This window comes from Ochlerotatus camptorhynchus, unplaced genomic scaffold (genome assembly GCF_037179485.1).
Source record: "Ochlerotatus camptorhynchus isolate MF236.1 unplaced genomic scaffold, CSIRO-AGI_Acam_v1.1 ptg000248l, whole genome shotgun sequence".
NCBI lineage: Eukaryota > Metazoa > Arthropoda > Insecta > Diptera > Culicidae > Ochlerotatus > Ochlerotatus camptorhynchus.
Genome location: NW_027040738.1, coordinates 976,098 through 1,002,308, shown reverse-complemented (window position 1 = coordinate 1,002,308; position 26,211 = coordinate 976,098). Strand labels below are relative to the sequence as shown.

Sequence of the window (26,211 nt, the reverse complement as noted above, 5' to 3'; positions counted from 1 at the left end):
TATTTTTCAAAATATTTGCCATTTTCCAGAATGGCTTAGCACCTGGGAGAGAGTGAATTTTGTTTGCAAAGTGCGCATTTCTGAGATCCTCCATCCTGGCTTGGATGATTTTGTTCAAACGGTTGCAATTGGTCTTCACGATAGGCAGACCAGTACGCTGGTACTGCCTACGAATCGTGTTGCGGAATCTAATGAGGTCTTTAGTGTGCCTGTCAAGGTTCAGAGTATTACTCAAATGTCTGAATACTGGCACATGTAGCTCCCTGGCCCGGGAAATTGCTTCATCGATGGAGCGCAGACACCAGTCAACGTCTTCGAACGATGGTTCTCCCATTTGCTTTGCACCAGTGCTGAGATTTGTCATTGTCATTGACAGACTTTTACGCGATATTGACAAAATTGTTTTTCACATAGTCAATGATAGACTTGATCCTCAAAAAAATCTTTTGTAAAAACCCAATTAATTTTTTCGTCAATGACAAAGATTCACCCGGTTAGAGAAAGTGTAGTTTCTTGCATTCTGAGACACATTATTGTTATCCAAGCGGTTCAGGACGTAGATGCTTATTCACTTTAATGGCTCCATGTAATTGTTTTGCTCAAGCCATTTAATTTCATTTCAAATTTAGCTAATAAACAAATCAGCACATGTTCGTCACTGACAAAAATGCTACTGACAATTGACATGATTTGCCTTGACGATGACTGATAGCTCAAACGAGTGACCAAAGCAGAATTTTGAGTATCACCGTGTATTGTCGAAATTTTGCAGCACTGCTTTGCACACTCTTTTTAATCTAATCTTTGGGAAAGTGATTCACACAATGAGCGGTACACTACACACTTAGAAATTATCACCGACTTCGGTAATTTTTACCGAAAACTGAACAGCTGAACTTTTCGGTAAAATTATTGCAATTCAATTCAATTGCTTTTCAGCTACTTTGAAACTAAATCTCCACTAAAATGACAAGATTTGATCATTTTAACAAGGTTGAAAATGTTTTGATATTATGATATTAATTATTCAAATTCAATAGCCTTTAAAATGAAGGTCAAAGTTTTACCGAACGGTTCAGCTGTTCTGATTTCGGTAAAATTTACCGAAAACGGAACCAAAATCTTAGTGTGTACGTGAGGCGCAGGGAGCGATTCCAATACAACAAGCAGCTAATGTCTTCTTTGAGTTGTTTGCATGCTTTGCTAACCACTAGCAACCGGTGAACACTCTTGTTTATTTCAGTTACCATGGAGACGTAATTTGTGATTAGCCCCGGTCCCTTTCAAATTGTATCATTATTTATGAACGGCCTTATATTTGAAATGACGTTTCACATTCATCTAGTGATGTCCGATTTTCATTCGAATAATCGTTTAATCGATTAACGAACCGAAAAGTAAACTATTTATAATCGGTTAGATCATGCCGACATCTCCACAGGATCATCACCGATCGTTTCAAACATGTGCTGCACTCTCATTCGTGGAAAAATGGCAGCACAGCGAACAAAAAATAATCGATTAGTTGTTAATCGAGTAATTAAAAAATGGGACATCTCTGATTTTGGTGTGATTGTTTTGATAAAAATGAGCGCAAAATTTAAAGTAAAACGTACAGGTAAGCTATTTTATAACCTCGCAACCGGTCGTCTCTCTGTTCTCTCGATAGTCATAGCAAGTGAGCACGTTATTGGTTGATTGCGGCCTAAAAGATTTCAGTAGTTTACTTATGATAAATTACTATAATCTTCATACCAAACACATCTTACATCAATTATGCATCAAAGGTTGTGAAAAGAATTTAAATCCATCAATAAATGGTCAACTACCTCGGGAAATGTCTTCGGATTTCTTTTTTTGAAGATTTTTCTGACATCCCCGGAGAATCTTTTTAAACATCCTCCAGAAGATTCCTTCAACTTTTCCTGATTTTTTTTCTGTAATCTCCTGAAAGTGTCTTAAGACTACTCCCGAAATGTTATGCTAACTTTTCTTGGAATTTTCCACGCAACTTTTGTCCATCTTTCCGTTGAAGGTTGTTCCAGTTTAATTAACATGTTTTATATGATTTCTCCTTGAAGAATCTTCTGACTTTTTAAGATTCCTGCAACTACTCCTTGAAGTTTATTTCGTTTTTTCCAGACTCGAAGGTTTCTTCTAACTGGTACTAGAAAATTCTTATGATTTCTCCTTCCAAGAACTTCAGCGATATTTTGAAAACTTCATGGAAGGTACAATAATTTCAGAGATTTTTAGAGAAGTTTTGAAAACTTCAAGTAACAGGGTGTCGACTACCTGGAAAAAACCTAGAAAATCAGGAAATCTCAAAGAATTAAATGTTTGACCTCGTAACTCTTTAAATTCAGGGAATCATTTGTCAACCCTTATTCGTAACTGCATTACAAACTATAAGGATATCACCAATCACGTAGAAAAGTGAAACAATGATTTTTTTTATTAATAAAAGCGGGAACTTCAGGGGACTCAGACAACTTCAAGGAAACTGCGCGAACTTCAATGAAGTACTGAGAAATTTAAATAAATTCTCAGAATTTCAGGGAAGTTTTCGGAACTTATGGGATGTTTAGAATTTTTGGGGTGTTTTAAGAAGTCTCGAGAAATTCCCAAAAGATCAGAGAACTTCCAGAAATTGTGATAATTTCACAGAAGTTCAGAGGATTTCCCATTAATTACGAGAAATTCCGAGAAAATCCGAGAACCTTCCAGAATTTCCAAGAAGCTTCCAGAAATGTCAAGATCTTCCAGAAATGTCAAGATCTTCCCAGAAATTACGAGATCTTCTCAGACATTCCAAGAACTAACTAGAAATTTGGAAAACTTCGCAGAAGTTCTGAGAACCTCCCAAAAATTCCTAGATCTTCCCAAGAACCTCCTCAAAAGATCCGAATACTTCCAAGATATTCTGATAACTTTTCAGAAGCTTCGGGAACTTCTCAGAATTTCTGGAAACTTCTCCAAAAATTTCGAAACTTACCAGAAGCTCCAATAATTTCAGTGTAGTTAAAACTTTAGGGGACTTTTGAAAATGCCAGGAAAATTTCAGTAGCTTCTGGGAAGCTTAGACAATGTCAGGGAAGTTACGAAAACTTTGGGGAATTTCTAAAAACTTTAAGAAAATTGCGGAAACTTCAAGAAACTCAGATATCTTAAAATAAGCACTGAGAAATCCAAAGAAATTTTCAGAATTTCATGGAAGTTAAGAGAATTTCTGGGAAGTTAAGAGAACAATCCCGAGAAATTCCGTGAACTTTTTAGAAATTCCGTGATCTTTACAGAACCGAACTATTATTTGTAAGGCTCAATCGCGTTAGATTTACGGAGCCGATAGTTCATTGTTCTTCGTTTGGAATAAAATTTACTTAATTCTCTGTCTAGTAGGAGTTGGGCCGAATACTCGCGGCTTACCCGAGGTTAGAGGGGTACATTGTCGAAGGATAGGAAAAGGGGAGGAGCTTGGGGGTAGGGTTTCGTTGTCTCATTAGAGCGATGTCGCCAGTAAGAAATTGTGAGAACTTCCCAGAATTTCATAGAACGTCCTATAAATTCCGAGAACTTCTGAGAAGATCCGAGAAACTTCCAGAAATATCGAGAACTTTCCGGAAGTATCAAGATCTTCCTATAAATTCTGAAAACTTCCCATACATTCCGAAATCTTCTCAGAAATTCCGAGAACTTACCAAAATTTTTGAAAACATCCCAGAAGTTCTGAGAACCTCCCAGAAATTTCTAGAACTTTCCAGAAGATCCGAGAACATCTCAGAAGCTTCGATAACTTCACAGAAATTCTGAAAACTTCCCCAAAATTTTTGAAAACTTTCCAGAAGCTTCAACAATTTCAGGGTAGTTCAGTGAAGTTAAAACTTTAAGGAACTTTCGAAAACTCCAGGATAATTTCGGTAGCTTCTGGGAAGCTCAGACAATGTCAAGGAAGCTATGAGAACTTTGGGGGAAGCTATGAAAATATCAAGAGAATCGCGGGAACTTCATTGAACATAGAAAACTTAAATGAAGTACTGAGAAATCAATAGAAATTCTCAAAATTTCAGGAAAGTTAAGAGAATTTCTGGGTAGTTTTGAGAAATCCCGATAACTTCCCAGAAGATCCGAGAGCTTCCAACAAATTCCGAGAACTAGTTAGAAATTCATAAAACTTTTCAGGAATTCCGAGAATTTTTTAGAAATTGTGAGAACTTACCAGAAGTTCAGAGGACGTCCCATAAATTCCGAAAACTTCGGAGAAAATACGGATACCTTCCACAAATTTATATAAAGTCCTTGAATTCCTCCGAAATTTAAAAAAAAAAAACAAATTGCTAGAATTGTCCAGAAATTCCGGGGACTTTCCACAAATTTGAAAAACTTTCCAGAAGTTCCGTGAACCTCCCAGAAATTCCGAGAACTTCCCACAAACTTCCCAGAAGATCCGAGAGCTTTCCCAAAATTTAGAAAATTTCCCATAAGTTCCTAAAACTTCCCTGAAGCTCCAAATATTTCAGGGTAGTTCAGTGAAATGAAAACTTTATGGAACTTACGAAAACTCCAGGAAAATTTTGAGAGCTTCTGGGAAGGTCAGACAATATCAGGGAAGCTTCGAGAACTTTGGGGAATGTATGAAAACATCAAGAAAATTGTGGGAACTTCAGGGAACTCTAAGAACTTCAAGGAAATTGTGAGTGACTTCAATGAAGTACTGAGAAATTCAAAGAAATTATCAGAATTTCAAGGAAGTTAAGACAATTTCTGGGATATTCTCGGAACTTCTGTGGAGTTTTCAGAATTTCCGGGATGTGTTAAGAATACCAAGAACTTGTCAGAAGTTCATAAAACTTTTTGAAAATTCCTTGATCTTTCCAGAAATTGTGAGAACTTCCCAGAAGTTCAGAGTACTTCCCATAAATTCCGGAAACTTCCGAGAAGATCTAAGAAACTTCCAGAAATATCAAGATCGTTCCATAAATTCTGACATTCTAAGAAACTTACCAGAAATTTGGAATACTTCTCAGAAGTTCTTAAAACCGCCCAAAAGCTCCGAGAACTTACCAAGAACTCATCAACAGATCCGAGTACTTACCAAATATTCCGAAAACTTCTCGGAAGCTTCGAGAACTTGACAGAAATTCCGAAAACGTCCCAGAAGCTTCAATAATTTCAGGGTAGTTCAGTGAAGTTAAAACTTTAGGGAACTTACGAAAACTCTGGGAAAATTTCGGTAGCTTCTGGGAAGCTTAGAAAATGTCAGGGAAGTTACGAGAACTTTGAGGAAGTTATGAAAACATCAAGAAAATTACGGGAACTTCTGGCAAATCAGCTTACTTAAATGAAGTACTGAGAAATTAAAAGAAATTCTCAGAATTTCAGGGAAGCTTCCGGAACTTCTGGCTCGTCTCATCGAATTTTTTGTCATGACAGAACGTGACAGTGAGAGAACCTGTTTTCTCATCGTCACATGACGGCCGTGATATTTACCACAGATTTACAGGTTATCTGATGTTCCAAAATACGGCATGCTAAGCTTTAATTTGTCAAATCAAATCCGTTGCCTATTTCCTGAATCTGTGAAAAATGTTCACCCGGAGCGGGCTTCATATCCAACAAAGTCCTTCGTCACGATTGAGCCGTAAAGAATGAACGCAAAAGGATGAATGATTTATATTTTCTTGCAATGTCGACATTGTCGTCATCGTCCAGAACACGAACGTGGGCAATCCAACCATCAGCCGGAACAAAGCAGGACAAAGGAATCCTACTGGAGGTGATGGTAGGAAGTGCAGACTATGATTCCGCTAACAAAGCAGAATGTAGTAGGTACTACGTCGCTTCCTTTACGACTTTCGGTGGATTCCGTCTCTTTTATGTCTCTGCGTGAAAAATGACTTCATTACGAGTTCCCTCGATGGCGTTCAATTATGTGTGTCTCTAGAGTGGTTCTACTAGCTTGTGTGCGCGGGAAAATTGTCTTCCGTTCCGTGCACTGTTAAAACTCCATCACTACGGGGGCTAAGCCTGACCGTCATAACTCCGGCGAAAACTTTGTGGGCGTAATTATAGACTTACAACATCAATTAATAATATGTGAACCGCCAGCTTTTTGGTTAGGCGAGCGGTGAGAACAGATTTGCTGAGTTCTTCCTATCAGGGTCATTAGTCAGATTTTGGAACAACCGTTCAACGGATTTGAAAAATCGGCCTGTCCTGGAAGAGCTTAATTTTTCAAAGCCTTGTAGAAACATATGACCATTGGCGTTGACGGCGACTCTGTAGCTCTTTACTCCAATGGTAAAATCCATAAGCAAATGTCAGACTGTGCGTGAAACATGGCGGACTTCGTACTATCCTTTCACTTCACTGAAAATTCCCATAAGAAGCTGTCAATCTTTACTAGGAGAGACGATTTTTCGGTGGTGCCGTCAACGTCAATTGGAAGGTAATTGAGCCAAACACTGGGTAATTTACCCTACCCTGACATGGCATCCTCTCAGAATATCGCAAACGGAAAAACTTTTCTCATATCATCGTTTATTTTATTTTTTCGACGGTTGCTTCAGCTGCATGGGTTAAGCTTAGCATGTACACATTCGTTCATTCGATCCCGCTTGAATCCTCAAATCCTGGGGTAAAATGTAATTAAGGCGAAAATTTCATCGTTTTTTCGGATCATGGTTTGGCTAAATATTTTGCCAAGCTGAGTTAGTTTGAATAGTTTCGTTGCGAATCAAAATATGCACTGCACTGTCTGCTATCTGCTACGGTGTACGCTGTAATTTTAAAACTAATGGTTATTGGAAGCTTAGCTCGTTGACGTTGCGTGAGATAATAGTGGTTGCAGTATATGTATATTAACTTTTGATCTCTGCGTTTTATCATCGTTGAATGATACTGAGTATCTAAATGGTACAGGTACACAACTCTGTAAACGATCCTAACTTTGAATTCATCTCAGAACCATTTGAATTCTTTTGAAATTCTGCTTATTCTGGCGAGTGAGGTGAGAAAAGTCACTTCGGATAAACCCGATGATCGCTCACCTTATTCTCGCAGTCGTTTTTCGGTGACAAAATTCGGATTGAAGTGACGATTTTAAGTGACAATAGTTGTCACCTTTCCAGCAATCGAAGGGGTGTAAACAGACGGTAATATAACAGAGATAGTTGTATGTTCATTAACAGGTAGCAGGATTGGCTGCGAAATTCCAGGAGGATGCAAACTTGGAAGGGCTCCCTTGACGACCTACTTGGCAATCGTTCCGTTGCAATCAATATGGAATCACTTGAAGAGAGCTGGGACCAAGGGGTGAGACAGCTTTACTCCGAGCTGCTTTTTTGCAGCGAGTAACTCGCGAGTAATTCAATGTACCTCAAAATTTAATCGATGTTCATCGATTTCTACTCTTCAGCTTACTCAGTTTACCCCCTTTACAAATTAGACGTCAGTCCGTGTTCCGTTCAGCTATTGAAGCCATGTAAATTCCAAAATTTGTTCAGAAAACGGCTCGAACGATGCTGGGAAAGTTTTCAAAGGGGGCTTCCGTCACCAGCGGCATTGGTGTGGATTTTCATCTGCTTCTCTGTGCGGATTGGCTGCTGCTGTTACTGTGTTGGAAGTGATTTTTTTTCGTATTCCTCCGTCTCAAACGTTGAATGTGAATTAACTGTAGGTAGGTGGAAATATGCTATTTGTTCTCGTTAAATAACCAGAGGAATTGTTTTCAGACCCATCATCGATCTACCGGACGAAATCGAAGTGATAACCGGTGAGGAATATGTACAAAGCATAAATATTCTGCGTTCGCTTCAAGCTCCTGCAGATGGTTCAGGAAGAGTGGAATGAAAGGGGTCTTGGAGATCTGAAGATTCTCAAGAATAAATCCGATCCAACCAAGTACAGGATCATCGCTATAGACTTTTCCTCGGTGGTGTATCGCAGATAACCAGGCCAGTGACAAGGCCTATACCAACAGCAGCGTTCGACAGTAGGCAGCATGTCCCGGACTCAAATCGTTAATTTTGCTGTGCTGTCACGGTATAACATGTTGCCTAGGCGCCTGCCCAGTGCAGATAACGGACCATATCACGATGATTCAGATAGCACAGCAGTAGCTCTAGAAGTGGGAGAATGTCCACCCGTAGGGGAACGGCTCCATGGTAATCCAGTGCTTGGTTCGCAGTTTCATCTAGCGGCAGGTTTTCGAGCGATGGGAACCGAATCTGGCGCCGGATGTTTCCTTTTTATTGTTATTTTCTTTGACAGCTGCTTTTTGGCTTCGCATCTCCATATGTTGCTATGATGCGAAAAGTGAGAAAGCAAATGACAGTGATCTTACTCACTGTGCAATGTGAGTTACTCGAGGTGCCTCAAAAGTAATTCCAAAATTGCTCATGATCTTTAGCTGTCTTACCCCTTGCCTGGGACTATATTTTATTCGCTTGGAATGACTGCAACAGCAAGTAAATTGAAACTAAAGTTCGGCCCATCAAAAACTCAGCAGCCCGAGACTCTGTTCGAGAGTCGGCCTAGTTTGCCCAGAAACTGGAGGGGCTATGCGGACTAAAAGGAAGTCAAGCTTTCAAATTAACTGAAACACAGAGCGGATCAACTTAAACACTGTATTTCTTCAAATTAACACTATAGCCAAATATATCATATTAACAATATGATCCATTCATGCCTTTTCCAAATGTTGCAATGGCAACCCGCAAAATATTGCTTCACACACCATCTAGCGTTGAAAAAGCTCAGCAACAATCATTCAATTACAATCGAGGGGTGCGAATATAGCACTTATTACAAAAGTAAGAGTCAAATTATTTTCATCAATTACATTGTGTATATTACTTTAAAATTTGTCTGACATGTCACTGTTGTCATCAAATAAAATAAAATGCTGAAACACATTCATTTGAAATATTAATCAAATTTTCATTTGGTTTACCCCTCGTAACGATAAACAAATACATTGATCGCCTTTTTGACCACAGAGGTGCTTTCATCGCTAAAAATTCGGTTCGCCAACTAAGCGAAAGAGTGGATCATATTGTTAATATAATACATATATTTGCTATAGCACTATAGTGTTGGTGTGGCTTGTGTGGTGTAGTCGATATTCTGGCACATACCTTTGACGACGACTGCGGTTCCGAAACTATTCCGTCGATGGCGGACGATGAATGGCCGATCTGGTCGGCAAGATGGCGTTACCACTGACTACAGCGAGATGGCAGTCGGACTAGCGCGTCTATTTACTGTACGTTGGATATAGTGCGGTGACGGGTTGCTTCCGAAGCACAGGCGCTTCCTTCTGACAAAGCCGGTCGACGGTCGATGACCGGAAGCCAAAAAAACGACAATCCTTTACGTTTAGGTCAAGGCATATAAAACGCCACCTAGACCGTAGCGTTCAATGGCGGTCCTTGATTCGCCAACCAGATAGCGATTTGATCCAAAGGAAAAGTCCTGAATCAGCGGAATTGGTGATTTACACTTCACCTTGATTCACTACTCGCACTTGGTATTCTGTTAAAAGTATACTCCACCGACACTTCTGGCCTTTAGAGGTTCTACGAACTTCAGACAATTTTTGAGAACAACCGACATTTCTGCAAGCTTTATGTAATTTCTGCGAACTTCAGAGAATTTGAAAGATATTCTGGAAACTTCTGGGAATTTGAGCAAATTTCAGGGAATTTCTTCGAGGTTCAAAAAATTTCTGTAAACTTTAGGGAAGTTCTGCGAACTGCAGAGAAGTTCTACGAAATTTAGCGAATTTCTGCGAACATCAGGGAATTATGCAAACATTAGCGAATTTCTGCGAACTTCAGGGAACTTGAGGCTATTTGTCAAACTTCAAATAATCTTTGAAAACTTCAGGGAATTTCTCAGATCTTCGGAGAATTTCTTCAAACTACATAGAATTTCTGCGAACTTTAAAGAATGTTTGCGAACTTCAGGGAACATGAGACAATTTCTACGAGCTCCAGAGAATTTATTTCTGTGAATTTTAAGGAATTTTCGCGAATTTGAAAGATATTCTGGAAACTTCCAGGAATTTGTGAAAATTTCAGGGAGTTTCTGTGAGCTTCAAACAATTTCTGTGAACTTCAGGGAAGTTCTGCAAACTGCAGAGAAGTTCTACGAAATTTAGCGAATTTCTGCGAATATCAGGGAATTCTGCAAACATTAAAGAATTTCTGCGAACTTCAGGGAACTCGAGGCTATTTCTCAAGCTTCAAACAATCTTTGAAAACTTCATAGAATTTCTGCGAACTTTATAAAATGTCTGTGAACTTTAGGGAACATGAGGCAATTTCTACGAGCTGCAGAGAATTTCTGTGAACTTTAAAGAATTTCCGCGAATTTGAAAGATATTCTGGAAACTTCCGGTAGTTAGTGCAAATTTCAGGGAGCTTCAAATAATTTCTGTGAATTTAGGGAATTTCTGCAAACATTAACGAATTTCTGCGAACTTCAGGGAACTTGAGGCTATTTGTCAAACTTCAAAGAATCTCTGTAAACTTAATAAAATTCATGGAACATCAAGCAATTTCTACGAACTCCAGAGAATTTCTGTGAAATTTAAAGGAATTTCTGAAAACTTAATTCCGCGAATTTGAAAGATGTTCTGCAAACTTCCGCGAATTTGTTCAAATTTCAGGGAATTTCTGAGAGTTTCAAAAATGTATGTGAACTTCAGGGAAGTTCTACAAACTGCAAAAAAGTTCTAAGAAATTTAGGGAATTTCTGCAAACATCAGGAAATCCTGCAAACATAAAAGAATTTCTGCTAACTTCAGGCTATTTCTCAAACTTCAAAGACTCTCTAAAAATTTCAGGGAATTTCTCAGAACTTCAGGGCAATTTCTTCAAACTTAATAGAATTTCTGGGAACTTCAGGGAATTTCTGTGAAAATCAAATAATTTATATGAACTTGAGGCAATTTCTACGAACTCCGGAGAACTTCTGTAAGCTTTAAAGGGATTTCTGCAAACTTCAGAGAATTTCTGCGAATTTGAAACATGTTTTACAAACTTCCGGGAATTTGTGCAAATTTCAGGGAATTTCTGCAAGGTGTCAAAAATTTCTGTGAGCTTCAGGGAAGTTCAGCAAATTGCAGAAAAGGTCTACAAAATTTAGGGAATTTTCTGCAAACATCAGGGAATCCTCCAAACATAAAAAAAATTCTACGAACTTCGAGGAACTTCAAGCTATTTCTCAAACTTCAAAGAATCTCTAAAAAATTTAGGGAATTTCTCAGAACTTCAGGGAATTTCTTTAAACCTAATAGAATTTCTGCGAACTTCAGGGAATTTCTGTGAAGTTCAAAGAATTTATGTGAACTTTAGGCAATTTCTAGGAACTCCAGAGAATTTCTGTGAACTTTAATGGAATTTCTGCAATCTTCAGAGAATTTCTGCGAATGTGAAAGTTGTTCTGCAAAATTCCGGGAATTTATGCAAATTTCAGGGAATTTCTGCAAGGTGTCAAACATTTCTGTAAACTTCAGAGAGGTTCAGCATAGTGCAGAGAAGGTCTACGAAACATTAAAGAATTTTTGCGAACTTCAGAGAACTTGAGGCTATTTCGCAGGCTTCAAAAAATCTCTAAAAACTTCAGGGAATTTCTCAGAACTTCAGGGAATTTCTCCTAACTTAATAGAACTTCTGCGAACTCCAGGAAATTTCTGTGAAGTTCAAAGAACTTATGTGAACTTGAGGCAATTTCTAGGAACTCCAAAAAATTTCTGTGAACTTTAATGGAATTTCTGCAATTTTCAGAGAATTTCTGCGAATGTGAAAGTTGTTCTGCAAACTTCCGGGAATTTGTGAAAATTTCCGGGAATTTCTGCGAGGTTTAAAAATTTATGTTAACTTCAGAGAAGTTCAGAATATTGCAGAGAAGGTCTACGAAACTTAGGGAATTTCTGCGAACATCAGGGAGTCTTACAAACATTAAAGAATTTCTGCAAACTTCAGGGAACTTAAGGCTATTTCGCAGACTTAAAAAATCTCTGAAAACTTCAGGGAATTTCTCAGAACTTCAGGAAATTTCTTCTAACTTAATAGAATTTCTGCAAACTTCATGGAATTTCTGTGAAGATCAAATAATTTATATGAACTTGAGGCAGTTTATACGAACTCCGGAGAATTTCTATGAGCTTTAAAGGGATTGATGCAAACTTCAGAGAATTTCTGTGAATTTCAAAGATGTTCTGCAAACTTTCGGGAATTTGTGCAAATTTCAGGGAATTTCTGCAAGGTGTCAAAAATTTCTGTGAACTTCAGAGAAGCTCAGTAAATTGCAGAGAAGGTCTACAAAATTTAGGGAATTTCTGCGAACATCAGGGAATCCTGCAAACATAAAAGAATTTCGGCGAACTTCAGGGAACTTCAGGCTATTTCTCTAACTTCAAATAATCTCTAAAAAATTCAGGAAATTTCTGCGAACTTCATTGAATTTCTGTGAAGTTCAAAGAACTTATGTGAACTTTAGGCAATTTCTAGGAACTTCAGAGAATTTCTGTGAACTTTAATGGAATTTCTGCAATCTTCAGAGAATTTCTGCGAATGTGAAAGTTGTTCTGCAAACTTCCGGGAATTTATGTAAATTTCAGGGAATTTCTGCAAGGTGTAAAAACATTTCTGTGAACTTCAGAGAAGTTCAGCATATTGCAGAGAAGGTCTACGAAATTTAGGGAATTTCTGCGAACATCAGGGAGTCCTACAAACAATAAAGAATTTCTGCAAACTTCAGGGAACTTAAGGCTATTTCGCAGGCTTCAAAAAATCTCTAAAAACTTCAGGGAATTTTTTCTAACTTAATAGAATTTCTGCAAACTTGAGGGAATTCCTGTGAAGTCCAAAGAATTTATGTGAATTTGAGGCAATTTCTACGAACTCCAGGGAATTTCTGTGAACTTTAAGGAATTTCCGCGAACTTCAGGAAGTTTCTGCGAATTTGAAAGATGTTCTGCAAACTTCCGGGAGTTTGCGCAAATTGCAGGGAATTTCTGCGAGGTTCAAAAATGTATGTGGGCTTCAGGGAAGTTCTACGAACTGCAGAAAAGTTCTTAGAAATTTAGGGAATTTCGGCGAACATCACGGAATCTTATCTAATCTAATCTAACACCAACACAGCCAGTTCTTGAAAGCATCCTGGAAAATGATATATACCTATATAATTTTGCTTGTCTATTTGAAATACGTTTTACATCAAAGATGCGTCACACATATCAAAACGACCAGGCCTACCGTGCAGCATTTATTGGTCAAGATGATTCAGAAAACATTAAATCGAATATTTAAAAACGATGATACAGAATCCAATAAATGGATGAAACGTGGACATCTCGTACCGTACGTTCCGATTTTGGTCACGACTAGGGTTCATTGGAGGATCTTATACCAGTAACGCACCACAAAAAGGTGATCTCCCAAACGTTACTGGTTTGAAAAGATAAAAATTTACAAAATGGAACGAACTCACCAAGTTTAGCCAATTGAACCTGAAGGCTGCCTGACATGTGTTGATGTAGAAGTCCAAATTTTAGATGAACCAGTCCGGTTTTATGGTAGTTGCGCGGAATGTCTTCCTTCACATTCCGTAACCCTATTTTTTATATCCAGAAGTTCTAATAAGTTTAAATCTCAGAATCATTCTAAAAGCTAAAATATTCGTTGCGTTGCGTTTGCAACGGAGTAATTCGTAGATTGCATACTAGCAACAGTCATGTAACTACTTTAAAGTTCTTATTCTAATTTCTTAAGGAAAACTATTTGGAAGTGATAGCTTTCCATTCAGAATTCAGAACAGGAAAAGCATGACAATAGCCATTGCCGGCCAGCCCCATCTTATCCGTTACGGGGTAAGGAAGGATATTGTTATATGCTACGGAGTTGGGTCAAGATTCGCTTAAGCAGCAGTGATGGGCAACTGAAACAACCGGTGCGCACCGTGTGCTGGTTCGTGTTCAAAAAATACTCCTGTGTTTATGTAAGCGTGTAATAACCGAACCAGGAGTTTTAGTGTACCAGTGTGTTCTAAATCAAAACCGTGTGCCGGTTTTCGAGTTGATGTTCAGAACCGCAGCTTGAAAACCGAAAACCGGTGTGCTAGAATTTTGGTTTTGGTACACGAGATATAAACCGTGTGCAGGGTTCAATTATATGTTACCAAAACCGGGTATACCGTTCTTGGTTCGGAACATTGGCAAGAATTAAATAGCAGTGCTCCCAAAAAGGTGAGTAAAATATTTGTACCAAGCGACAGTTATTAATTCAATTGCCAAATATTTTGATAGACAATATTGGTAGCGAAGGAACTAGAAATCATTTTGAAGTCTGACAAATACCCTTCGATATGGGTATTTTTGGAGTCCGCGTGACGCCTATAGTTTGGAAATCGATAACCGATACCTTCTTGAAATCCAGAAGGCGGCATCCTGTTGCAGATAAACTGAGAAATCCTGTCAAATACCCTTCGATATGGGTATTTTTGGAATCGGGGTGACGTATAAATACCGGAAATCAATGTCTGACGCCATTTTGAAATCCAAGATGGCGGCTTACGGTTGTAGGAAAACTGGGAAATACTAGCAAATACCCTTCAATATGGGTATTTTCGGAATCGGGATGACGTATATAGACAGGATATCAATGTCAGACACCATCTTGAAATCCAATATGGTGGCTTCTGGGTATAGAAAAGCTGGGAAATAATGTCAAATACCCTTCAGTATGGGTATTTTCAAAATCGGGCTGATGTCTAGAGACTGGTAATCAATTTCTGACGCCATTTTGAAATCCAAGATGGTGGCTTCTGGTTGTAGAAAAACTGGGAAATACTGTCAAATACCCTACAATATGGGTATTTTTGGTATCGGGATGACGTATAAATACCGGAAATCATTGCCAGACACCATCTTGAAATCCAAGATGGCGGCTTCCGGTTGTAGGAAAACTGGAAAATACTAGCAAATACGCTTCAATATGGGTATTTTCGGAATGGGGATGACCAATTTAGACCGGATATCAATGTCAGACACCATCTTGAAATCCAATATGGCAACTTCCGGTTATAGGAAAACTGAGAAATAGTAGCAAATACCCTTCAATATGGGTATTTTTGGAATCAAGATGAGGTTTATAGAACGAATATCAATGTCAGACACCATCTTGAAATCCAAGATGGCGGCTTCCGGTTATAGAAAAACTGGGTCGCCATCTTGGATTTGCGATTCGTCATCCTGATTTCAAAAATACCCATATTGAATGATAGTTGGCATTATTTCCCAGTTTTAATATAACCGGATGCCGTCATCTTGTATTTCAAAATGGCGGCAGACATTGATCTCCGGTCTCAAGACGTCACCCTGATTCCGGAAATACCCATTTTGAAAGGTATTTGACAGGTGTTTAAAGGTGTTTAAATTTTTTTCTATAACCGGAAGCCGCTATGCTATCTTGGATTTCAATGTGGCGTTGGTTGACGATTTCCGATCTCCACGTCACACCGATTCTGGAAATACCCACATTGCGTAATACATCATTTGAATTCACAGTTTTTCTGTATTCAAAAACCGCTATTTCGACTTGACACTGCAAAATATTATTCATCAAATACAATTTCTGTTTAGTTATCTGCCATCACTGGCAATTCTGAATAATGCGCACCACGCACATAAACACACAACAGTACCGGATCGGTTCTTGAATTCAAAACATCATCCTTGTGAACACAGAACACCGGTACTGGAAAATCAGAACCGCACCGTGTGCAGCGAACTGGTGAACACGGTGCGGTGTTACTTGCAACTACCAAACCGAACCGACAGCAGCACCATACACTCGGTACAACAGATCAGCACATTGGTTATGCTTTAGAAAACCGTACCGGTGCTGTACCGGTGTTTTGCCCATCACTGTTAAGCAGGCGATGCGACCTTCGGAATTGTTTTATTTTGGAGTAGCTTGGGAGTAAACTCACGATCTTCTACTCAGTAAGCAAAAGCGGCAGCCACCAAGCTAGCCGAGCTCCTCAATTTAAAACCTGGGACATAATTTGGCAAAGTTTTTATGAATACTAATAGAATTGTAATGCAAACAAATGAAATGAAAAGAAAGGATCTAACCCGAATGATCTGTAACTAGCCCGCCTCTTCGTGATTCTAAAGATCAATTGTTCTCGCAAATGGAGCTCCATCTCTTTGATCCTGATAATAACAAAATCAGTTTCCCCTTGCTCTGGCCTCGGGAAGAATGAACCTCCAGATGTTGGCTCACGATCCCCGTTCCGATCAGCTCTAACTGCTCCAATCTCAGATTCAACCATTCCAATACGCAAAAACACATGTTCGCAAGAAACTTCACAATTTATTAAATACGGGAGCAAACTTCAAACACGTCACTTCTTCAGCGCGACCTACTTCGATCTTATCGGAATTTCTGCGAACATCACGGAATCCTGCAAACATTAAAGAATTTCTGTGAACTTCGGGGAATTTATGTGAAGTCTAAAAAATGTATGTGAACTTGAGGCAATTTCTACGAATTCCAGGGAATTTCTGTGACCTTTGAGGAATTTCCGTGAATTTCTGCGAATTTGAAAGATATTCTGCAAACTTCCGGTAATTTGCGCAAATGTCAGGGAATTTCTGCGAGGTTCAAAAATTTATGTGAACTTCAGGGAAGTTATATGAACTGCAGAAAAGTTCTACAAAATTTAGGGAATTTCAAAACTTCAGGGAATTTCTTCTAACTTAATAGAATTTCTGCGAACTCCAGGGAACAATGAGGTTATTTCTATGAACTCCAGAGAATTTCTTTGAACTTTAAGGAACTTCTGCAAACTTCAGATAATTTCTGCGAATTTGAACTATGTTCTGCTATCTTCCGGGAATTTGCACAAATTTCAGGGAATTTCTGCGAGGATGACAGATTCCATGATGCGCTAATGGTTGTTGTCTTAACGAAGGACCTATGCTGAAAGGTGGAAAACCATCAGGGCCAGGAATGGAACGATAATGTGAATACTTGTCTGTAAGAAGAGATGAACTAGCCTCAGGCTAAAAATCTCTAAAATAAAGACAAAAAAAAAAAAAAAACTTGTCTGTAAGTGCAAGCTCCAAACACAGGACCAGGACGACTGTGAAGACGATGAACAGCTTCAAGCTCGACTGGTTCGGAGGGATCAGAGGCTTCCATAATGCTTAGTTGCACGCGTCCCGGTTCCCACGAAGAGTTTGAATGTGAACTTGATGATTTCGAAGACCAAAACAGAGCAGGTGTGATGTGTTGATGAGATCGTAGGCAGAAGCTGAAACTCAGATTTTTTTTAGGACTTGCCTAAAATAGCAGGCTGGAAGACCCCGTCTCTTTTCCCGAACACAGGACCGAGACGACTATGTTGACGCTGTTCACCAGAAGGAGCGGCTGTGTCGGTGAGATAGGGGCCCTCCAAACTGCCTTCTAACATGCGTCCCGGTGATGATCCAAGTGTCGCTGCTGGTGTCCTGAGGCGCGAAAAAATTCGACTGATCCGAAGAATCCCGACCAGAACCATGGTAGTAGCAGTAGCAGAGGTGATTCTGGTCACTGTTGTCGTCCGACGATTTTCAGCGCTGCTAAATCCTTCCCCTTATGCACTAGTTTCACCACTTTCGGCTTGCAGTTCGGGTCCAGTGCTAGACAATCGCTAGCTAAGGTGGCAATATCGTCTTCAGTTGTGCTAGTTTCGAATACCGATAGGTACACCCAAACTAGCTCTGCGTCAAGGTCAACCGTTCTAACTGAGCCAACTTAGTTCCATGAGCCGTTGGTTTGGCAGGCGTGCCATCATTTGTGCGGAGACACTTTGGTGTATGTCTACCCAAGTCTCGGCGATACTGGTTGGACAAGAAATTAGATACCGGTGTCTTCGGGATTGATTCCACCTTAGCACTGAGAGCACTAACCGCTGAGTGAATTTCCACTATGTCCGTTTTACTCATTTCATGTTGCGCTTTGACTTTCGTATCCTCGCTATGGTGCGGAATTCATTGTTAGCAAACAATTCCGCACAGCAGTCACACATCCAGCATGTCCTTCAGCAACAGATGGACCTTGACGTAAATCGCATGGAAAACAGCACTACAATAGCAGCGACAGAATAAACGATCAGACTCGGACACTAATTTTTGGCTTTTCTTGCAGGCCATGGCTAGACGCAAGGGACTGTTCATAAACTACGTAGACCGATTTTTAGAGGTTTGTATGGACCGTAGACATTTGTCAACCTCCCCTTCCCCCCTAAAGAGTCTACGTAGTTTATGAACAGCCCCTTAGCAGGGGATGATACGATAATGCGGGTAAATCATGTAAGCAGACTCTAAAGATGTAATAAGTATAACCAACAATCAATATGAAACTGCCGATTTGAAATTGGCTCACTACTTGACTAACCTATTGGTCCCAAGCAAATCGATTAACGTAGTCAAAATTCTAGTACTACACAATGTTTGTTTTGATTCGCTATGAAAGTTTGACAGATAAAATGAGGGGTTAGTGAAATTTCCTATGTTTCGAGGAGTGAATCGATTAGCTTGGGACCGAAGATAGTACCAGAGCTGAGCCAAAAAGTAGAGCTCGTTTCTTCGGGACCTTCTAGTCTTAGAGTTACCTCTATGGTATAACCATAGAGGTAACTCTAAGACCACTGGGTCCCGAAGAAAATCATTATTATTTTTGGCTCACTCAGTACCAGAACAACGGTCCCAAGCAGCCCAAGCTATTTCACTCACTCCTGCATGTTCTGCATGAATCCACACACCCCTGATGTTATCTGTCAAACTTTCATAGCGAATCAAAACAAACATAGTGTAGTAATAGAATTTCAACTAGAATAGGGTACGTTAATCGTTTGCTTGGGACCAATAGGCTACTAAAGTGGTGAGCCAATTTAAAATCGTTAGTTTCGTATTGATTGTTGGTATAACCATACTATAATATTGGAAGATAGACTATTTTCTCAAAAACTCACCATCGTTAATGCAAAATTTTGAAAATCATCCTACATTTTGGAATTGAAATTTCCAATTTCAATAGTGCGGTTTTTATAAGCATACAATAGTAATATATTCGAATTAAGATCGAACATTTGATCAAATACTTACCATTTTGAGAATCATTCGCCATCTTGGATCCACCATTGTGAAAATAAACCAACATTCGAGAATTGAAATGGCAGGCCTTCCCTGATTTTTTGCAGGCCTTCCCTGAACTTTCAAAGGACTTCTCTGCACTTTGGCAGGACTTCCTTGAAATTCGGGAGAACTTTCGGCAAGACTTCCCTCAACTTCAGTAGGGCTTCCCTGTTCTTTGGCAGGCCTTCCCTGAACTTGGAAGCTTGGAATTATTAAAATTATACAATTATATTCTATTTACTAATATGGTCAAAATTTCAATACTTCCCATATTATAATTTGCAATGCTTGTTGGTATTGGTGCATTTTAAATTTGGATGTGGAGACAGTATCAACGGAAAAGCACTAAACTGAATCAAGCCCTGAACGTGATGTTCAGAAAAATACCTTACTGAGGTAAAATAAAATTCCTGAGATTTTACCTTACTGAGGTAAAATAAAATTCCATAGGTCAATTCCTAAAATAAGCGTGTTATAACGGCTTGTTTTCGATGACTGGGCGCACGTATCTCGAAGTTATCAATGTAAAGGCCCACGCACATTAGATCCAGATCGGACGCGTTGCGGCAAAGTGACAGCTGAATCTATTGTCTAACTGTCAAATTTACGTCAACGCAACGCAAACGGATTTAATGTGGTTGGCCCTTAACGATTCCATTCATCCCACATTTTATTGGCGGCAATGCCACCTGGGAACGGTTTCATGTGGTCCCAGCGGATGCTGGAGGAGGAACTTCCACCGACACTTGCACAAGCATTTACTTAGCTAGAAAAGTTCCAGCTGCTATCAGGATTTCCAGTCAGCGTCGGTTCAGAATAAGATAAAAAACGGTTTAGGGCGTCATTTATTTTCTCCATACGTTCGATCCGTTCGGCGATACTGGTGTGTTCCAATGTGTCCTGGCTTGCGTTTTCGGTGGGGATTGCTTCAGGGGTAGATAAGCTAACCGATGGCGATCTCGATGAATATGCAGATGCGCGAGATGATGCACCATTCGAGTTAGATTTTTTTTTCATCGTGTGTGTCGGTATCGGAGTCACTAGCATAATTTTCTGAGGTGCTGCTGCTGTCACTACTAGACATCTCTCGGTTATCCATCATCTCAGAGTCGATTGGTTATCGATTGGAACATCTCCCTCAGCGCAACCGGTTGGTTCGTCAACCACTCGAATATATTTGCCATCATTCGCCATTTTGTTTTCGTTTTAAATACCTTGTATTATTCTTAAATGACAAGCGCAAACATTCAAATTAGCGTGTGGTTGTTCTAAGTCGTAATTCTAGGCTTCGCTCTTGGGTCCACACGATCATAAAGGCCCAAACACAATTTGGACGGAAGCGGAACGGAAAGTTGTCACAAATGACATCAAGATGCCTAACCGAAGTCGATTTGGTTTCAACAAGTTTTCAATCCGACAAGTTGCCTTACTCAGATCGGGCTTTTCCGCTGCCGTTGCCGTTCCGCTTCCGCTGTCATTGCGCTTGGGCCTTAAGATTCACTGCGCGATTTTTTTTCCATCCGCTCTATTAATGCGCGACGATTTTGATTCACTCTTGAATGCGCGATCGTAAGATCCGCTGATAGAAACTGGCCATTATTTCATCAATGCGCGACGGCTTTTCCGGCTTCTAATCGAGGTTCTGATTTTCCGTTGCAGCAAAGGTGGGTTGTTGCAACTCCTGGCAGGATCGCCATTGTGAATAACCGACCATCAGCAGGAAAGGAGGTCTTACCTCCACGGTGGTTGTTGATTGAGAGTAACGAGAATGCAGTGTCCAGTTCGTTGTCCCTAACAACGCTGGCTACACTCAAAGATACATTAAATCAAAAAAGCTTAAAAAGTATGCAAATTCCCGCTTTACCTTATTGAGTCCGAGCCATGATTACTTCGGAAGTAGTCATGCATGATTAAAATCCAAATAATCTTTCCAGTATTAAATTTTATTCATTTTCAATAGTGATATTTAATCAAAAAAGATTAAAATTCAATCAAGAATTATTAAAATAAAATCAAAAATCATTAAAATTTATTCAAAAAGAGGTAATCTACAATCTAATCCACCATGATTAAACTGAGATTAATATCAGATGCTTATTTTTTAAAAAGAGAGGAATAATTTTTTATCATCTGATATGATTAAACTAAGTTTGATGTCAAATTAATTAAATTTCAAGCAAAATGGGAATAGTTCAATTTATCAGTGTACGAGTCCCTGAGATAGTGCTGAATGTTCAGCACACTTCACTAAGAAGCATTGGGCGTTCTTTGCACCCACACAATTTTCTTTCTCACCTACACTGATAAATTGAACTATTCCCATTTTGCTTGAAATTTAATCAATTTGACATTAAACTCAGTTTAACCAACAATCAATACGAAACTAACGATTTTAAATTGGCTCACCACTTTAGTAGCCTATTGGTCCCAAGCAAACGATTAACGTACCCTATTCTAGTTTAAATTCTATTACTACACTATGTTTGTTTTGATTCGCTATGAAAGTTTGACAGATAACCTCAGGGGTGTGTGGATTCATGCAGAACATGCAGGGGTGAGTGAAATAGCTTGGGACTGCTTGGGACCGTTGTTCTGGTACTGAGTGAGCCAAAAATAATGATTTTCTTCGGGACCCAGTGGTCTTAGAGTTACCTCTATGGTTTAACCATATCGAATGATTAAAAATTAATCCTCTCTTTCTAAAAAATAAGCATCTGATATTAATCCCAGTTAAATCATGATTGATTAGATTGTAGATTATCTTTTTTTTTGATAAATTTTAATCATTTTTGATTATATGATTATATTTTAATAAATTTTGATTGAATTTTAATCTTTTTTATCTATATATCAGTATTGAAAAAGAATAACCTTTTTGACAGTTCAGTGGTACTGTTTACAAGCACTTAGTCGTTTTTTCGAAAAAAATATATTTTAAAATTTCCGAATTTTAACTTGAAAATTGTCGAGGACATGCGTGGTGAAAGAATGTGGCTCGTGGACATTGTAAAAGTGTGGTTTACATCGCACTGCAATCTGAAAAATTATCCAGAAAATCTACCCAAGAAAAAATCGACTAAGTCCACGTAAACAGTACCAGTGAACTGTCATCAGATTGAGGTTAACCCCGACGGTGCAAAACCTAATATTGATCTCCCAGAGTTGATAATACACAGCAAAAAAAAAAAGTAATATCAATCAACGTAATTCAAGCTGATGTATGAAATAATGATGTAATAGCAAAAAGCAGATACAATATTACATCAATGGATGTAATTTTGTTCGCAAAATCGATGTACATCGTACAATGTGATATTACACAACCGATGGATTGACCTGGTTGCAGCAGTTTGGATGTAATATTCAACAACTTTTTTTGCTGTGTAGAAGAGTTATGCAGAGTGAAGCTTGCAACACTGATGTCGATCAATGGGTATTTTTTTTTTATTTTGGCAACCTTTGTTTTTGTTTATACCTCGGATGATTTCACCGGGTTGTGAAAGTTTCCTCTGTTTTCGTGATTTGTGCAAACGAAGTAAAAATGAAGTGTTTAGTTTCGTCCTGCAAAAACAAACAAGACAAAAAGCATCCGCTCAAAAGTTTGAGCTTTTTTCGGTTCCCGCGTAACCCACAGTTCAGGGCAAAGTGGATTTCTATTTGCCAGTTGCCACCGGATTGGGAAGTAACCGACAATTGTCGAATATGTAGTGTAAGTTGAGATGAAAAAAAAAAATGAATAACAAATGCGTAAATATAATTTTGAATACTTCAGTTACACTTCAACTATGGGGCTGATCAATATCTTTCTACTGAGGGCGGAAGGCTGCAGACTTTACCAGATAATGTGGCTAGTCTTGTGCAGAGAAATGACAAGATTGCATCAACATTAATTACGTTCATGAAATCAGTAAAGACTGATATTTTTGAAGAACAATGCCACGATATTCGGAATAAGATAATTGATCGCTTTGTTACATTTCGACTACGAATCTGTCAACCATACAAGTTTCGGTCAAACAAACACAATAGCCGTTCGATGGTAGTTTAACGTTTATGTCCATTTTAAAGTGCTATTCATCCGAGTTATAGGCTGTATTGTTCCAACTTCATCCATTGCAATTCTATCGAATCAGATTTATCTTTAAAAATGTATCTGAGAAGATGTAACGCGCAGAAAAAACTATCATCGAAATAAAAATTCGACAGTGAGCATGCATAAGGGCCTATACGCGAAGATCGATTCTCTTCGTCGATTTTCTCTTTTGTTAATAACTCGCTAGATTTAACGTTTCTAGGTGCGTTTGCTGTTGCTTTTGATAGCCAATACAACCTGTTACTACTCTGCATTGAACAAATTCTAGAAAATTGTTTCGCATAGCTGTAGCAATGCAAAGAGAAAGTCGATGAAGAGAATCGATCATCGCGTATTCGCCCTTATGAATGCTCACTGTCGAATTGTTGTTCTAAATTTTCTCCACAATATATCGTAATTATTTTCACACGTTAACAATACTTCCCATCCAACAGAGTCAGCTTGTCTACTATGCTCGATAGCTAGCCGGTTTGACAGTTCGATTGGTAGATTTTGGTTTCAGTCTGCGTAACTCTTCTATTATCAACTCTGGATTCTCCTAGGAATTAACTTGAAACCCTTGGATTTATCCTCAGACCTTTTTTTTTAGAATTGTCCGCAGGCATTCCTTTGAATTCACTCATTTTGTAAGTCAAAAATGGTTCTGGATTGTCTGTGGGAATTTCCCTTAAATTTCTCCGGAAATTCTGAACCCAATGTTGCAATTTTCCAGGAATATCTACGGAGATTTCACAAAAATTTCTTCGAGATTTTCCATCAAGTGCTCCAGAAGGCTCCCAGCAGTGTCTGTTTTTATCATTTACCATCACACGCAAAGAGTAGCGCTTCAACCCAGTGTAGATGAATTGCGTTTATTTTGAAAATCTTTGCTGTCACATACGAGCAAAACGAATATTTTGAATATTGTCGAACGTAGAGTTTAATACCTCGATATTATCATCAATTCAGCATGAGGCAATATTTTTCCATCGATTTGTGTGTCAAAATCAACACAGCCCGTTCCACAGCGCTATATTTGTGTAAAGTGAAAATAATAATTTTGCAATTGATCCTCAAAATAATCCTCACCAAGATGAAGACGAATGTTAATATTGACAACAACACAGGCGATAATGAAGATCTCGCAACGAATGCACAAACACAAATGTTGACTTCCATACTCAGAGCTTGCCTTGATCAAAAGAATGTTGTTATGTCAAAATTCAAATTCATGCAGGTAGTTGGTCTATCTGTTAAGGTTGTCTTCATTTTCAGCTAAGTTTAGCGGAGAAGGAATGATTTTTATCAGCACTGGTTTCCATTACTTCTTGCGGGTAGTTCCCAGCATATCCTTAGGATATTATTTTTAGATCTTTTGAAAAAAAAATCTCTTACGAATTTCCTAAAAAAAAAGCCTCGGGCATTGCTCTGAAATGTCTCTGAAATTCCTTCATAAATTTCCACATAGCTCAATTTTCCGAAAACTTATCAAGAATTTCTTTGAATATGGGCTGTGGGAATTTTCTTAAAATGTTGTTGATAGTTTGGGTTGTTGTCTGTTTTGAATATCTTTTCGTCCTTTCAGTTTGTCTTGTCTAACCTATCTATCTTTCTGCCGTTCAAGCAGTAAACTAGTCAGTAATTGAAACATATGGTACCATAGCAAGCTGTAATGTAGCTCTCGATCAAAAATCAATTTTCTTCTTCGGAAATGGTATTTCCCAAAATGCACATTACTTATATTCCACCGACCGCAACACGCTGCAGGGGAAATTACAACCAGGGAGCACGTTCTCCAATTTCTTCACTCCTGTCTCGACCCACCGTAGCGCAAAAGAGGCGAACACTGGTAAAGTGCTTTTAACTTTGACAGGCAGCACTCTCTCGAAAGAAGAAAAAAAAAGGCACCACCAACGTGTCACCACTATAGGTGCATATTTCCAGTAAACTCACCTTACGATTCTCGACCGGCATGCTAGACGTTCGCATCCGTTGCCTGGACGAGTCGCTTGGCCCCGGTCCACCACCTCCGGCACCGACACCGGATGGCACCGGTGTCCTGCTGCCATCCCGTCCGCCACACACAATGGCCGTGGTGCTGATGCTGACGGTACGATGCGCCGAGGGGTGCCCCAACGGATTATGATGATGATACGTTTGCTGCTGCTGCTGTTGCTGTTGCTGTAGATTGCTGAAATTGCCGTCGTTTTCCTCGTTCTGAAAGCGTCCCGATTTACTATGGGGAGGCGCTGAAGTGGAACCATCGCCTCCGGCACCACCGCCATGTTTCAGTCGCGAAGTGGACGGTGACGATGATAGATTGCTACCGACGACTACGGCGCCATCTTTCGTCATTGTGCAAAAGTTGAAGTTGAGCTGCTGCTGGTGCAGCAGTTTGGAGTTGTTGCCATTATTGTTCCCATTATTGGTGGGGGTATTGTCGAACAGTTCAACCAGCGAAGCTTCGTTCGGATCTGTCAAGCTGGATGCCAAAGGAGCATGGTTGCCGCCTTCTGCGGTGCTGGTACTCACACCACTGACGCTTTCGACCAGCGTGGACATGGTGGACGTTGACGATGCCAGAGTGCTCCCCTTGACGCTCGCAGTAAGCGGCGGAAACTTGTCACGTGGTTCGAATCTGAAAAAAAAGAAGAAAATATTCGAAAGGTTGTGTTGAGAAAGTGAACAAGTTCCAGTTCAGTGTACAGGATACGTTTTCAGAAAATCAATATCTCTATTAGGAATTAAGGGAATTATACTTTGATGAATGACATCGTTTCGTGCTTCAAATTGAAACATCATGTAAATGGCTAGCTGCTACGAAGCTTGATCCGAAAAAACCACCTCCACTTTCAAGATTTGTAACTGCTGGATAGAAAATGAATCCACCGTAAAGGCGAATTGAGTGAGCTGCTCTAGCATGCTTTAAAAGGATAGTCTTGCCTTTGTA

At 39.3% G+C, this 26,211-nt stretch overlaps 1 protein-coding gene across 1 annotated transcript in view; it reads right to left on the bottom strand.

Moving 5' to 3' along the window:
• Positions 1-26,211, bottom strand: part of LOC135704807 (serine-rich adhesin for platelets-like) — a 301,896-nt gene that overhangs the window by 5,141 nt on the left and 270,544 nt on the right. Inside the window, exon 6 of the mRNA XM_065226324.1 lies at positions 25,215-25,899. Coding sequence (XP_065082396.1) covers positions 25,215-25,899 — 685 coding nt within the window. The remainder of the gene's footprint in view (positions 1-25,214; positions 25,900-26,211) is intronic.